This window comes from Podarcis tiliguerta (genome assembly GCF_965153285.1).
Source record: "Podarcis tiliguerta genome assembly, chromosome: 9".
NCBI lineage: Eukaryota > Metazoa > Chordata > Lepidosauria > Squamata > Lacertidae > Podarcis > Podarcis tiliguerta.
The window spans coordinates 41,828,988-41,843,373 of record NC_139542.1 but is presented as its reverse complement, the minus strand read 5'-3'; the positions used below and the strand labels follow the sequence as shown (position 1 = coordinate 41,843,373).

Sequence of the window (14,386 nt, the reverse complement as noted above, 5' to 3'; positions counted from 1 at the left end):
CGATTTGTTTGAAAGTGGTACATTTTGCTAATTTAAGGTTGTTATTAATGAGTCTAACTATCTATTACATTAAATGCATGGTGTACAGCACTGTCAGCATTTTTTAATTTGAAAAAGTTAATACTTAATATGCCCCCTCATTTTCTGAATACTTAATAACAGCAAAAATAACAGTAATAATAATTTTATTGTTTATACCCCACCCATCTGGCAGGGTTTTCCAAGCCACTCTAGGCGGCTTCCAGCAAAATATAAAAAATGACAAAATGTCAGACATTAAAAACTTCCCTGAACAGGGCTGCCTTCAGGCTGTGTAATTTTTTTATCTCCCTGTCATCTGATAGGAGGGCATTCCAAAGGGAGGGTGCCACTGCTGAGAAGGCCCTCTGCCTGGTTCCCTGTAACTTTACTTCTCATAGTGAGGGAACTGCCAGAAGACTCTCGAAGTGGATCTCAATGTCCAGACTGAATAATGGAGGTGGAGATGCACCTTAAGGTATACTGGGCCGAGGCTAGGCATTTAGGGCTTTAAAGGTCAGTACCAACACTTTGGGTTGTGCTTGGAAATGTACTGGGAGCCAATGAAGATCCTTTAGGACTGGTGTTATATGGTCTCGGTGGCCACTCCCACTCATCAGTCTAGCTGACACATTTTGGATTAGTTGTAGTTTCCAAGTCACCTTCAAAGGTAGTGCCACGGAGACCTCATTGCAGTAATCCAAGTGGGAGATAACTAGAGCATGCACCACTCTGGTGAGACAGTCCATGGGCAAGTAGGGTCTTAGCCTGCATACCAGATAGAGCTGGTAGACAGCTGCTCTGGACACAGAATTGACCTGTGCCTCCATAGACTGCTGTGAATCCGAAATGACTCCCAGGCTCCACACAGGTCCTTCAGGGACACAGTTACCCCATTCAGGACCAGAGAGAGTCCCCCACCCCTACCCCCAGCCCCACCCATCCCCTGTCTCCCAAGAAAAGTGCTTCTGTCTTGACAGAATTCAACCTCAATCTGTTAGCCACCACCTATCCTCCAACTGCCTCCATACACTCACACAGGAGATTCACTACCTTCACTGATTCTGATTTAAAGGAGAGATAGAGCTGGGTATCATCTGCATACTGGTGGACACCCAGCCCAAACCCCCTGATGATCTCTCCCAGTGGCTGCATGTAGATGTTAAAAAGCATGGGGGGGGGAGGCCGGAGCCATGAGGCATCCCACAAGTAAGAGTCCTGGGGTCTGAACACTCATCCCTCAACACCACTTTCTGGACACGACCCAGGAGAAAGGAGTGGAAGCACTGTAAGCAGTGTCCCCAGCTCCCAACTCCTCTAGATGGTGCAGAAGGATGTAATGGTTGATGGTATCAAAGGCCGCTGAGAGATCCAGCAGGACCAGGAAACAGCTTTCACCTCTGTCCCTAACCCACCAGAGATCACCAACCAGCGTGCCCAAGGCAGTTTCAGTGCCATGATGAGGCCTGAATCCCAACTCGAAAGGATCCAAATGATCCACATCCTCCAGGCGTACTTGGAGTTGTTCAGCGACCACCATCTAAATCACCTTGCCCAATAATAGAAGATGCTTAACCCTTCACTCACCTTCTATAACCTCCCCATTTCCTGTTTTGATGTTTGAGGGCATGGAGAAAAGACATGTTCTGTGTAGAAGGATACTGTTCTAAAACCCGTCACATTTATGTCTGTTTTCTTTATATAATAGAACTTTAAATATGAATTTATTTTGAACATAGACAGAAAGTCCAGAACCATCTATCTTTCCATTTCACACAAGAATAGACTTAGAAAGTAATGCTATACATGATTGCTTTTGAGAAAGTAGGGAATATGACTGTAACGTCAAAGAACTCTTATTGCCACAAAAATACTCTTAACAATCTGATTCCATTATGAGCTTTCTCTTTTTAGTTAATCCCATACCATTCACAATTGTATATATACCCATCATATATAAATAGTCTCAGGATATAGTCTGAAGTCACAGAAAGAAACTGTTTTCCTGAAACTAAGCAGGTCTGGGTGCAGTCAATGTCTGGGTGAGTCTTGGAAACATGTAGATGCTGCCTTGCGTTTCATAATGGAATAAATGGGGGGAGATATAAATGTAAGAGCATTAATTAATATCCCCCACTCTTCACCTTTTTACTAAATTGAAAAGTTACCCTTCCTTGTAGGAGAGTTACTCCAGGTCTCCAATCATTTTGCTCCCCATTTCTGTACCATTTCCAGCTCTGCAATATCGTTTTTGTGACCTGACAACCAGAACTGTGCACAGTACTCAAAGTGTGGTCACACCATTAGGTTGTATAAGGACATTAAAAAAATGGAAGTTTTATTTTTGACCCCTTTCCTAAGGATCCCTAGCAAGGATTATTGAATTTTCTCTTTTTGCAGCTTCTTTGGGTTTATAATTGCTGTCACAGTAAGCATCTTTTCTAGGAGGAAATGGGTGTAATATCATCGCGCCAATATTCTGCGGTCCAATTATTTTCTTTACACTGTTAGCCTTTTCCCTTCAGATAGCAGAGAGTCAATTACAATAATAAATGAAGCCCAAAAAGAAGTCTAGCAACACAGTACATTGTGATGTCTCCATATGGTGCAATAATTCTGAATACTTGCCCGCCTGTGATCTGTTGTATGCTTTCCAATCCAAGCATAGTAATGATTTATAGAATTCGACCTCAAGAATTTGACAATTCTACCCCAAGCAGGACATTTAACAATTTGTTCTGTATATGCAATGAATTGCATCCGGTGGTGTCTTTCAGCTGGCACTAAGGTTTCTGTCGGTGGAATGAGAAGGGAATAAATTTTCGGCAATTCTCTCTCCTTTCTCCCCCAGCCACATCCTACTAGCCTAGTTTTATTACGCAAGTGTTTTTGTCTTGGCTGCAATGTGTCCTTCAATTCTGATAATGCCTCTTGCTTGTCCGAATGGAGGAGAGAGGGGTATGCAAGTGTTTACAGAGACTCTACTGTACAAACATAACATTTACTTTTGTTGCTTTGCCCACTTTTGCTTCTGGCTTTGCCCATCGGTGGCATGAGACCCTCAGAAAGTTGTCCTCAACAGAATGCAGGTATTGGGCTGAAAAACATTCCCCATCCCAGTGTACTGTATAAAAGACTTTGGGTTTACACTTGTGTACTGGCAGCTGATGCCTCATACACATAGGAATAATAATTAGCCTGCTAAATTTAGGACAGATAAAATGTTCCTTCCATGTACAGTAAATGCCAATACATTTGGCACCTAGATAATGTAAAATCTACTACTACCACTGAACAGTTAATTGATCATAATAGCGACTTGTTGTCAATTGCATATTGATAGTCCATGACCCATTTCACTGCTGTTTTATCATCCTCACCTGTTGGCACACCACCTAATTTTATTTATCCCTTCGGAGATCTCCTTAAATCAGGTATAATGTTCCTGGTTTGCTCCTCTCTCATTCTCATAGTAAGGGAGAATCTGGCAAAGCAATTAGGAAAATACAAAGCAACAAATAAACACATTTGGGAGGTGGGAGGGTGTGGAAGGCAGGCACATCAACTCTATGGGGCTGAAGCCTCCACAGCCCCCCCCATGTCCGCTGAGATGGGGCTAACCCCCCCCCCCAATCTTGAGGGGGCAGAGGGAGCCTGGCAGGATGTCATCCTGACATGGTGTGGCCTGACGGGATGTCAAACCAGGCCTGGTCGGTCTCTCCCAAATCAACAGTGATGTCAGCCCCCCAATGTTGGGTGCAACTCAGTGCCTGTGTTGGAAATACTATTGGAAATACTGTTTCAAAAAGGACTCATGCTCATTTGTTACTATAAAAGCCCATATCACAGGGATGTTGGAAAGACATATGAAGTTCATCTAAGTTACATTCCTCCGATAACCGCAATAGTTGGAAAGCCTTCATGACCCTTGTGTCCTTCAAAACTCACCTCTTCATTTGACAGAACACTGGAAGGCTGCATATTATGCTTTGCAACAGACTAATGTTGCAATGGGTATGGTAACCTTTGCAATGTTAGTAGGCATTCTTTTTAAGCCTCTGCACAGCCAGTAAAACGGAATTCAAACCATGTGTGCCCTGCATATTGTTATGCAATATGTAAAGACATATTGTTCCACGATTAAATTATATCCAGTTTATGTAAGCTGCCGATTGTGAATTATCTCGAGTATAGTGCAAGTGAATGTATGTGGGACCATGATTACTAGATAAAATTGATTCAATCTGCCTGGACGTTGTTTACCATTAGTCATAGAAAATTAATATCATAATGGATATGATCCTTCTGTTTGTTTGAATAGTACAATGATCTTTCTGGATATTGTACAAATGAGTTACACTTTGTCTAATTGCAGCAAATGCACTTAGAAGGTGTATTTGCATGTTGTATGAACTACTCTATTAACCACTAACTAATGGCTGGTTTACAGTTTTAATTGTTGCTTGTCTGTATTGGTTATTGTACTGCAAGCATTTTGTGCATATAAGGCTATGTCACTGCTCAGCTGTTTGATGGCCACCCAAAAGCATCAATGTTTGTTTTTTTCAATGGAGTGACTGCTGCTATCTATTGGCATGTTTCAGCATGCTCTTCCACAGCACAGAGCTGATAGACCTCCTGCTAATGGGCAGGAAGAAGAACTGTCTTGATTTGATAGCTTGTGCAAACTCATTGTACGGATTTGATGAATAAGCTTATAGTGGATAGTGAAGAAAAGCAGTTCTCGGAAATCCAGAAGGGGCCCAATTGTGTCTCCTCCTGGAGTATGAAAAGTCATTCATTTTCCGTGCAGCATGATAATATAGATGATGATGATGAATTTTGAAAATGAATCTTGAAGGAGTCAGTCACCACACCAGATGACACTGAATGCAGCCAGTGGCATCTGTTGAAGATATTTGCTTGTCAACAATGTTGGCAGCAATAGATGTAGATGACCAAGGTAGCATAGGAAATCACTGAGAAAGGAGTGCAAACATGCTGGGAATGTGGTCTGGGAAAGCACACCATTGTTTGAGACTCTGTTCTGCCATGTGATGTCCAAAACCTTCCTGATTCAGTGCATACCTTAAGCGTGTAGTCATCAATGCTGATGCGTGGAGCGCTGGCACAATCCTGAACCTGCATGTTGATCTTTGTCAGGCTGATGGTGTGGCCAAACCCCCTACGGGCTTAGACAAAATGGTTAATGAGTCTCTGTAGAGCTTCCTTGGCGTGCACTGTCCATTAAAATCCAGATATATACTCATTTGTTTTAGGAGAAATACATTTGAGCATACAGTTATATGGAATATAACAACTCTGGCATAATTAATATGGAAGTGCTGCTGAAAGTATGTGATAGAAAAACTACTCAAGTTAGCAAATAAGAAATCCACAGCAGTTTCTCTCTCAGTTTTTGCAGTTACAGTTGATAATCGGTTTTCTCCCATTTTTTTTATTTTATGTCTGCTGTCTCAATGTTTATGGTAGTGAGTTACACATGGTGAGGAAGTATTTGAGCACTGTGCCTACAAGCTAAATTGTTGTAAAGCAATATGTGTACATTAATATTTAAGTGTAGGTGGGTTCCCACGAGGCAAGACACAGTGATAACAGCAAAAACCCTTAATGAACTAACAGAACTGGACAACAGGGGCAAAGCAACTGCTTATATACATTTCTGAAAGCCTGGGCCACTCCCACTCCCAATGTGATTGGCTGTCTAAACTTCTAAGCAGCGAATCATGACTCAGAGTTTAAGAGCCAATGGCAGAGGCCCACATCCTGAAATGTTCTGTGATTGGATATCTTGTATCGAATCAGAACACAGGAGCTCAGATTCCTTAGTCCAGACTCAAGCTCAGGCAAACACAGACCACTGAATACATAACAAATACTGACAGATTCTTAGCTTGCATCATCTGAGTTGCGCTGGGGATGTGGGGGTGTGAATCAAACATTCTGAGTGTATGTCCGTATTGCCCACATCTCTACTTACCTCATACATGCATATAGTATTCCTTACCAATGAGTATGTGTTATGTGTTGAAGAATTTAGCTGCTCAGGAAAATCAAATAGAAATATAGCCATGTAACAAAATATTCCCGGGGAATTTGAAGATATGCTTTTGCGTTTTTCATACCTCTTGAAATAATTGATAGTGCTTTACTTTTTTTTTTAAGTGAGTGCAAATAGAATTTATGGTTACAGTACACTGAAAAGAATAACTGCATCTGCAGTATATCATCATATTTACTTGTGTCATGCTATGCAATCTGCAGTATATAATTCCACTAGGTCTCTCTTAGCCCTCTCCTTGGTGGTGTTATTTTGAGGATTCATTAATCCATACTGATCTGTTCTGTAGATAGACTCTCTCTCTCTCTCTCTCTCTCTCTCTCTCTCTCTCTCTCTCTCCTCCCGCCTCTCTCTCACACACAGAGTTTCCAGTAATATAGTCTCCCCATCGGTGCCACTAAAAAAAAAGTATGGCAAATAAGAGACTTTCAAAACTCCCAGGGTTTGTTGCTGGATTTAAACTATTTATCAGCTTGCACAAATGAGCCGCATAGAGAGCTATAGTAAGGGAGAATAATACAGAAAACCTAGTGTGCATATGAATGTGTTGCGCATGCAGAACGAGACCCCCTGGATCTCAGCTCTTGTTTGAGCAGGTCAAAGTTCCCTTTCCTAACTAAGATTGACTTTCTGGGAATGAGGGCTAAACTGAACACAGCAGAAGGCCTTTAATCCCCTGTAAGTATGCTGATGTAGGAGTCAATATAGGCTGACTACTTTACCTTAACTAATCTGAGCTAATTAACCTTGAATAAAATTGTATGTAGGCCAGCATTCAGAAGTCTCAAAGAGTTTAATAGATTGCATGACAACCAATTCTACAAACACAAACACACACACTCCTCAGCAGAATGAGGTCCCCTTGGTTTTTATTTTTTTCTACCACATGTCATTCATGCAATAATAGTGAACTAACAATGAATTTATACTAAACCATCCACAAGTTGCTCTACAAGGCTTTCCCAATGTTACCACATTATTGTCATCTCGAGCAACACCCTTGCACTATAGCACAACAAAAGCAGGACACCCCTATCCCCAAACATGAAAAGCTACAACATTTCAGTAGGATGCTATGGGTAAGCACTGATTGGAAACAAAGCAGCATGTTAGCCCACCCCCTTTTTTTTGCAGGTATGAACAGTAGTGAAAGCTGGATTGTGTATAACTGCCCCTGAGTACAAATGATCAAGAATGCACAATAAAAAGAAGGGCTTCTGGAGGGATCCTGAGTTACAAGAACTGTTGATACTTTAAATAAGATGCACATATAACTTTTATTGGTATAGATGGTGTTGTGTTTCCACAACTTAAAAAAATGTTATGATGCATGAGTGAGGACCTGGGGAAGAGCCTATGAGGTTTGGGGACTGAATCCCAGGATGAGGCCTTCTTTGAAGGTGCACAACTGGGCACTGCCCCTCAGGATGTTAAACCCAATTTCCGAGACAGCACCTAAAATATGAGAACATGACAGTCCTAAAGAATTTCACTCAGTTGTGGCATGTTTGTTTTGGGTAACACTCTTTGGAATTTCCAATGAAGAATGCTCGAGTAGCAGGAAAGGAGAACAGAACTGGTTTTGCAGGACTTTGATCCTTTAAATGAAGCATGGAAGGAAGGATAGGGACAAAATTAGAATCAGTTAATTCTGTTTGTCATTGGCTCAGGCTCCGCCTGCTATTTGGGCTTTACCCCACCATTCTCAATAGGAACAAGCCACCGCTAATCAACAACACCATTAAATGTCATTAAGTGAATCTTAAAACAGATTTTCATGAACCATGGCTGGGTCCTTTTTCTCCCTTCCATTTAGGACATATACCTCAGTCTTCCCCCAGCAAAAAAAAAAAAAATTCCCCTGACTCCTGAGTACTTGAATTGTCCAAAAGCAATTTTCATTGACAGGAAAATTGCTGAAATTATCACGTTGAGTAAGTCTGCTTTCCTAAACAATTTCTTGCAAATTTCAGGGGTGGCATTCAACTAACTTTGGTAGACATTATTGAAATTAATGGATGTAACTAATATTCATTTCAATGGGTCTACTCTGAGTAATGGTTAGTTGATGACCACCCCAGTATACACCACCCTTTTCTATTTCTGCCCCCTTATTCTTGTTTAGCAATAGATGGATATGGAGTAGACTATGCTAGTTTCCAGAATTTGTTTCTTCATTGTTTTTGATTATTTCTGAGCCACTTTGTGTATGACAGTAACCCTCAGGTGATGATGACATACAATCTGATGGCATTTTCTTATTTTTCTCTTCAGGATACGTGAATCATGATGCTCACCTTGGATCGTGTGAAAACAAGTACTGTGGTTTGGGTAGGCACTGTGTTGTTAACAGAGGAACAGGGCAAGCAGAGTGTGTCTGCATGGAGCACTGCAAGCCTCACTTCAAGCCTGTGTGTGGCTCAGATGGTGAATTCTACGAAAACCACTGTGAAGTACACCGAGCCGCCTGCCTGAAAAAGCAAAAGATTACCATCGTTCACAACGAAGACTGCTTCTTCAAAGGTAAGCGCGTTTGGACAATGCCTTGAAGACTCTAGCCAGCTGCATATTTTGAAGTTAATTCAGCTAGAGTGCTGAAAAATTCTGCACAGTGTATTGTGAAGAAATGGTAGGAAAACGTAATCCGACAAAACTCTCTTCCCCTAGATATGTGTCTCAGCTACGCCCAGTTTTCTCTGTGTCTTTTCTGAGAAGCCTTGGAATATAGATCAAGCGTGGCTTTTGACACTGTTGTAACCAAGATTCCTATGACCTTGGTTTGAAGAGGTGAATAAAACTGTGATAAAGTAAAGCAGTTCCAGAGTTTAATGGAGAAATATGTAACCACTGCAGAGGCTGCATGTGTATAGCTTCCTGCTAGAAGCCTAATCTTTGAGTTACCATTCTATCTTGCCTTGTTGTCTAAAGCTTTTGTATTATTTTAAGATCCTGGCTTCTATCTTGTTTGTCACTGCTGTTTTGATTCTGCTTTTCACTCTTTTTATCTGTCGGGACAAATATTAATGTTTATTTTGATAATTTTTTAAAATTTTGTTTCATGTGATTGTGAGAAGTTTGGGGGCTTTTGAAGTCACAGGGCAATACAATACAAAACTAATGGGTGCCGAAAATTCAGAAAATAAGAGCCCATGACAATTTTACAGTGATTGAACTTCTCAGTCCATTACTGAGGCCTAATTTATGTGCAGATTTTTACAATAGGGTTGCTATTCTCTGATACTGGTTTGAGAAGTACCCATGAAATCCAAGCATGTATGTGATGCAGAACTTATGTTCTTTCCAACTGAGGAGCCATATTTTTTAAAAGATGCGTGTCTTTAACTCATACAACTAACCCCTCTTCATATACACTTCACCATGAAAACAATGTTGCTCATTAAAATGCCTTCAAGAATTATAATAAATTCATCTCACATTGATCAAATGCATATGGAGTTACCGGTTAGGTTTTGCTTAAGTCTTGACCATTGATTTGTGCCTTTCTGCTTAGTTCATTTCCCCCTAACTTGGTTCTGGAAGTGCTGTATCCATTCCAACTGCTCTGTTAAGAGATGTGTGCTCTGTAGACAATGGAGTTTAATTATAGACATGATCCTGCACTTTGATTGCATTTTAAGCCCATGTACATTTTAGTGCATATCCATAGGGCTGAGAGACATAAGCTGGTATTTTTAAATGATCTTTAAGTTCCCCCACTGTGAGCACAAAGAAATGATTAATCTAACAATAACTGTTAGAGGTGGCAAGACCCCCCTTTTCCATGCAGAAAACACACATACAGGAGCATTTCATACAGAACATGAGGCAGAGCTTTTATATTCAGTTTATTTCTGGCAAGCCTAATGCCAAGGAAGAAGTTAAAGTTATGGATACAATTTCAGTTCTGTTAGTACATAATGGAGCCTTTTAAATTTGAGGTCTACAAGATGTTTTATAAGAGTCTGCTTGCATTGGAATAAAATCCAGTCTACATTTTTAATATGAATGCAGTACAAATGAGGCAATTTTGTTTTGTTTTGTTGGCTCATCTCTGCAGTGTAATAGAAATGCAGTGACCATTGCACTGCATTTTCTTCATTCCATAATTGCTGCCCTGCTAATAACTTTTGCATTTGAGGAAGCCTATAGTAATTTCAGTTTAAAAGTTTAGCATAACAGTTGACTGACTCGACTTGTGGAGGTCACGCAACAAAGGAAGTGAAGTAGATGCTGATGGGATGGCATTTTAGGAAGAATGCATAATTATTGGAAGGGTGAAAGGTGTGGGAGCTGAAATTAGACTAGCGGTTCTGCATTATATTGAAGGATGGTCTCATATGTGACAACCAGAACAATTAAACTCAGGAGCACTTGTACATGTTGTTAATGTGCATTTACATTCTGCTCAATGTAACTTTTTCATTTAACTCCTTTGCTGCAAATAGCTGAGATTCACAGACCAGAGTGCCTGCTGTCAGAATTTAAGTTGAGTTCTGCTTTCTCAGACCAAAGCTCTGTCTTGTACAGTGTCTTGTTTCTTGTTTATCTTCTGATACTGGAGGAAGCATTTAACCATCCTGGATAAGAACCATTTATCCTCTACAGAGTATGCTTTCTCACCCTCCCATCAAGCTACTTGTGGGAGTTCCTCATGCATGCAAATTTACTAGTGCCCTGACCACTAATGAACACTGTTATTGGGAAATGAATTATACGGATGAAATTTTGCATGCTTGATGTCTATCTCTACTTATAAAAAGGTAAAGGTAAAGAACCCCTGACAGTTAAGTCCAGTTGTGGACGACTCTGGGGTTGCAGCGCTAATCTCGCTTTACTGGCTGAGGGAGCCAACGTTTGTCCACAGACAGTTCTTCCAGGTCATGTGGCCAGCATGACTAAGCCACTTCTGGCGAAACCAGAGCAGTGCACAGAAACACCATTTACCTTCCCGCCGGAGCAGTACCTATTTATCTACTTGCACTTTGATGTGCTTTCGAACTGCTAGGAGCTGAGACCAAGCAACGGGAGCTCACCCCATCATTCAAACTGCTGACCTTCCAATTGGCAAGCCCTAGGCTAGGTGGTTTAGACCACAGCACCACCCACGTCCCACCTCTCCTTATACTGTCCTTTAAAAATACAACAGGATGTTTGACATTTGACAGTAAGATGGCTAATGTCTCCTCCAGATGACCTCTTTATTGTGTTTTCTTCCTGATTTCATTCAAAAAAGCTTACATGGAGGTTAGAGCATGTCTGATCTTTATTGAACATTTGTTCTACTTTGCTTGCAGGGTGGTTATACAACAATGAACATTCATCTGATTTGCTTGCAGGGTGTTTATGTATATATTCTGGTTAATCATCCATTTATCCCATCCTTTTCTATGCATTTTCCCATCACAGTCCTAACTGCAATTTTTTAAAAAAATAAATAAAGTGGATTTGTTGTGCCAGGACAACAGTGTGTTCTACTTCTCTTTAATTGTGGAAACATAAATTTCCAGTTTGCATTTGAATCTCTCCCACAAAGTAGTGGCACCCAAAGCAAAAGGAACCTCACGGTTTGTTCTTTAGTGATATTGACCCAATTTGTCTGTACATATCAACTGGAATCTCAGAAATGGCAGGTTAGCTATAGTAGTTCGTAATAATAAGAATGTTCATTATGCCTATCAAAATGTATTTTTTTCATAGAGTTTGAACAGAATCTGATTTGGATCATGACATTTTGCAGCATTATTATGGTTGTATTATAATATCCGACTGTAAAAATACGCATAATTTAAATATTATGGGCAATATTCAACAGAGAAATTCCATTACTGTAAAGAGTTATGGCTTGCAGTGAAACTTCCGTTCCCTTTCTTTACCCCCTGCACCCTGTTAGTCTCTTTTGGGGGTTCTCCTAACCCTCTGGAGCAGATTTGGGGCAGGGTTCAGGGGTGTGCCAGGAGAAGAGACAGTGAAGGGAAATTCTGTTGCACAGATATCTTGGGATACGGTATTTGAAACCACTGTATACTAGAATTTAAAAGGGACGTGGGTGGTGCTGTGGTCTAAACCACTGAGCCTATTGGGCGTGCTGATCAGAAGGTCAGCAGTTTTACCTTTACATTAGAATTTAAGCAGAAAATAAATGGCTTATCTGGAGTCATACTATGCCTTCTAAAGCTATGTAAGTACTACTTTTCAGAGATTGTCATATTTCCAGTTTTAACTGTTACAGAGAACTTTAGCCAACACTTTCTGCCTGTCAGGAAAGCGTTTTTGCATTGGCCCTATGGCAGGCCACCAGTCAGGCTTAACAACGTATATAAAAGAGGAGCCCAAAGTGTCTGGCATCTGTTCCTGTATGTTGATAAAGTATGCACAGATATGGCCATAGGGAATTTAATTTGGAAACTTGCTTCCCATTCATTATTTTGTCACTTTCTTTCTTCTACCCTACCCCCTCCAAAAATAGAGGAAGTGGCTCTTCCCTTCACTTGTAAAAGCACACAAATTGGGTGTCTGAGGCAGGGAAAAGGGATAAATTGCCTCCTTGTCTTTCCCTGGTGTCTGACCTGAATTCTTCCTGTGCAGACTCAGCTCAATGAGGAACTCAGTCACAGACCACATCTATCAAGATAAGGGAGATTCTAAACCAGCTAGGTCTTCTTGATTGTTCTTTGCTGTTGTACAAGATATTTTCTTATACTATTTGCTGGCTTTTAGATCAGTGGGAGGACATGAACCATGAGCTAATCTAGTGATGAGTTTGTTAGATGCTGCCAACCATATGTGTACATTTCAATATGTTGTCCTGTTTCATTTCATGATGGAAAGCTGAAGCGTGTTCCTGGAAAAAAAAAGTAAACTACACAAAATACATAAAACCAAAGTTTTCATATCTCAGCTAAGACAGATGAAGCATTTCAACCTGTTTAGTGCTCTCTCCCTTCATTCCATACTGCAGGTACATTGGTAAATCTCTCTCTGTGTTTTTTGTTCTGTAATCGTTTATTTACTCTCAATATTTTGTAATGCTGTCATCAGATGATGGGTCTGAACAAAATTTCAGGGGAGGAAGTAACATTCAGTAACTGAAGAACAGAGACAGGTATTTGTGGTGTCCTCATTCTCAAGTAAACTTGGAGAACAGAATGTGTTATATAGTAAGTTCCAGGGACACTGTTTTGGTACTTTTGCAAATGCTTCTCATTGCTAGGCTTTTCCTATGGAGATATGAAATGGGATTCTGTTTTCATTGACTACCACAACGGTGGTGGCAGGTAGATAGTGACTAGCTCAATATCACTCAGTGGTGTTCCTGGATGAATGGGGATTTGAACTCTTGTCTCCCAAGCCCTAGTACAGCATTTTCACCACTACACCATGCTGGTAGTGGTTAACTCATTTTTTGAGTTAACTGGAACGACAGATCTTTGAGTGTGTTCAGAAGCCACATTGGCCATTACTTCAGCTGGTTTTCAGCCATCTCCTTCTGCCCAGCACTGTTGCAGGCTGGTCAAGTGAGAGAACAGAGAAGTGTTTGATGACAGTAATAAACAACAAGCTGTTGATTGGTGCCAACGTGCCATTAACAACCCGCTGTGGGTGGCAATTGCAAATGAATTAGAAAATGTTCCACTCTGATTCTGACAGTGTCCTTAACTGTATGTCCTGTCAGCATGAACGGATGGCTAGCTTCTGCATTCAGAAGCTCAGAATTGTCCTTTATCTTGGGAACTGAACTTCTTTTCTGTGTAACAATAAACTGTGAAAGTGGGCAGTGATGTCATCAGGCATTGCACTCCAAACACATTGTGCAGTAACTAGGAGGAAATTCATGGCTGGCAATTAAAGAGACTTCATGTTGTCACTCAAGGTGTGTGAATTGCACAGTCTGTAGCCCTGCTGATTCACGTCCTTATTGTGGAAATTGTACACACTTTTTTTGTTTTGTTTTGTTTGCCATCTGCCCCTCTAAAGTAGCGTTGGAAACACAAATTATAAAAAGATTTCATATCCTCTGTTCCCCTAGATGATGCAGACATTGTGATAAAGATTTTCTAATAAATAGGCTTATATATGTATGTTATGCTTCTTCCCTGCAGAGAAGGGTAAGTGAGAACAGAACAGAAGTTCACAGAGACAAAGTCCAACTCAAATACTGTGGGAGGGGTGTCTACCACCATGAAGGAAACATGCCCATTCTTTAAAAAGCCCCTCCCAGGACCCAGAGCTGTTTGATAACTACTGTCCAGTCATAAATATCCTTTTCTTGGGCAACACGATTAAAGG

The 14,386-nt window shown here is 40.7% G+C and overlaps 1 protein-coding gene across 4 annotated transcripts in view; it reads left to right on the top strand.

Annotated features, from left to right (window-relative positions):
- The window catches only part of FSTL5 (follistatin like 5), a 313,072-nt gene that overhangs the window by 108,993 nt on the left and 189,693 nt on the right, over nucleotides 1-14,386 (top strand). For all 4 annotated transcript variants that reach the window (XM_083457275.1, XM_083457273.1, XM_083457274.1 and 1 more), the window contains exon 4: nucleotides 8,375-8,623. In XM_083457275.1, coding sequence (XP_083313401.1) covers nucleotides 8,375-8,623 — 249 coding nt within the window. The remainder of the gene's footprint in view (nucleotides 1-8,374; nucleotides 8,624-14,386) is intronic.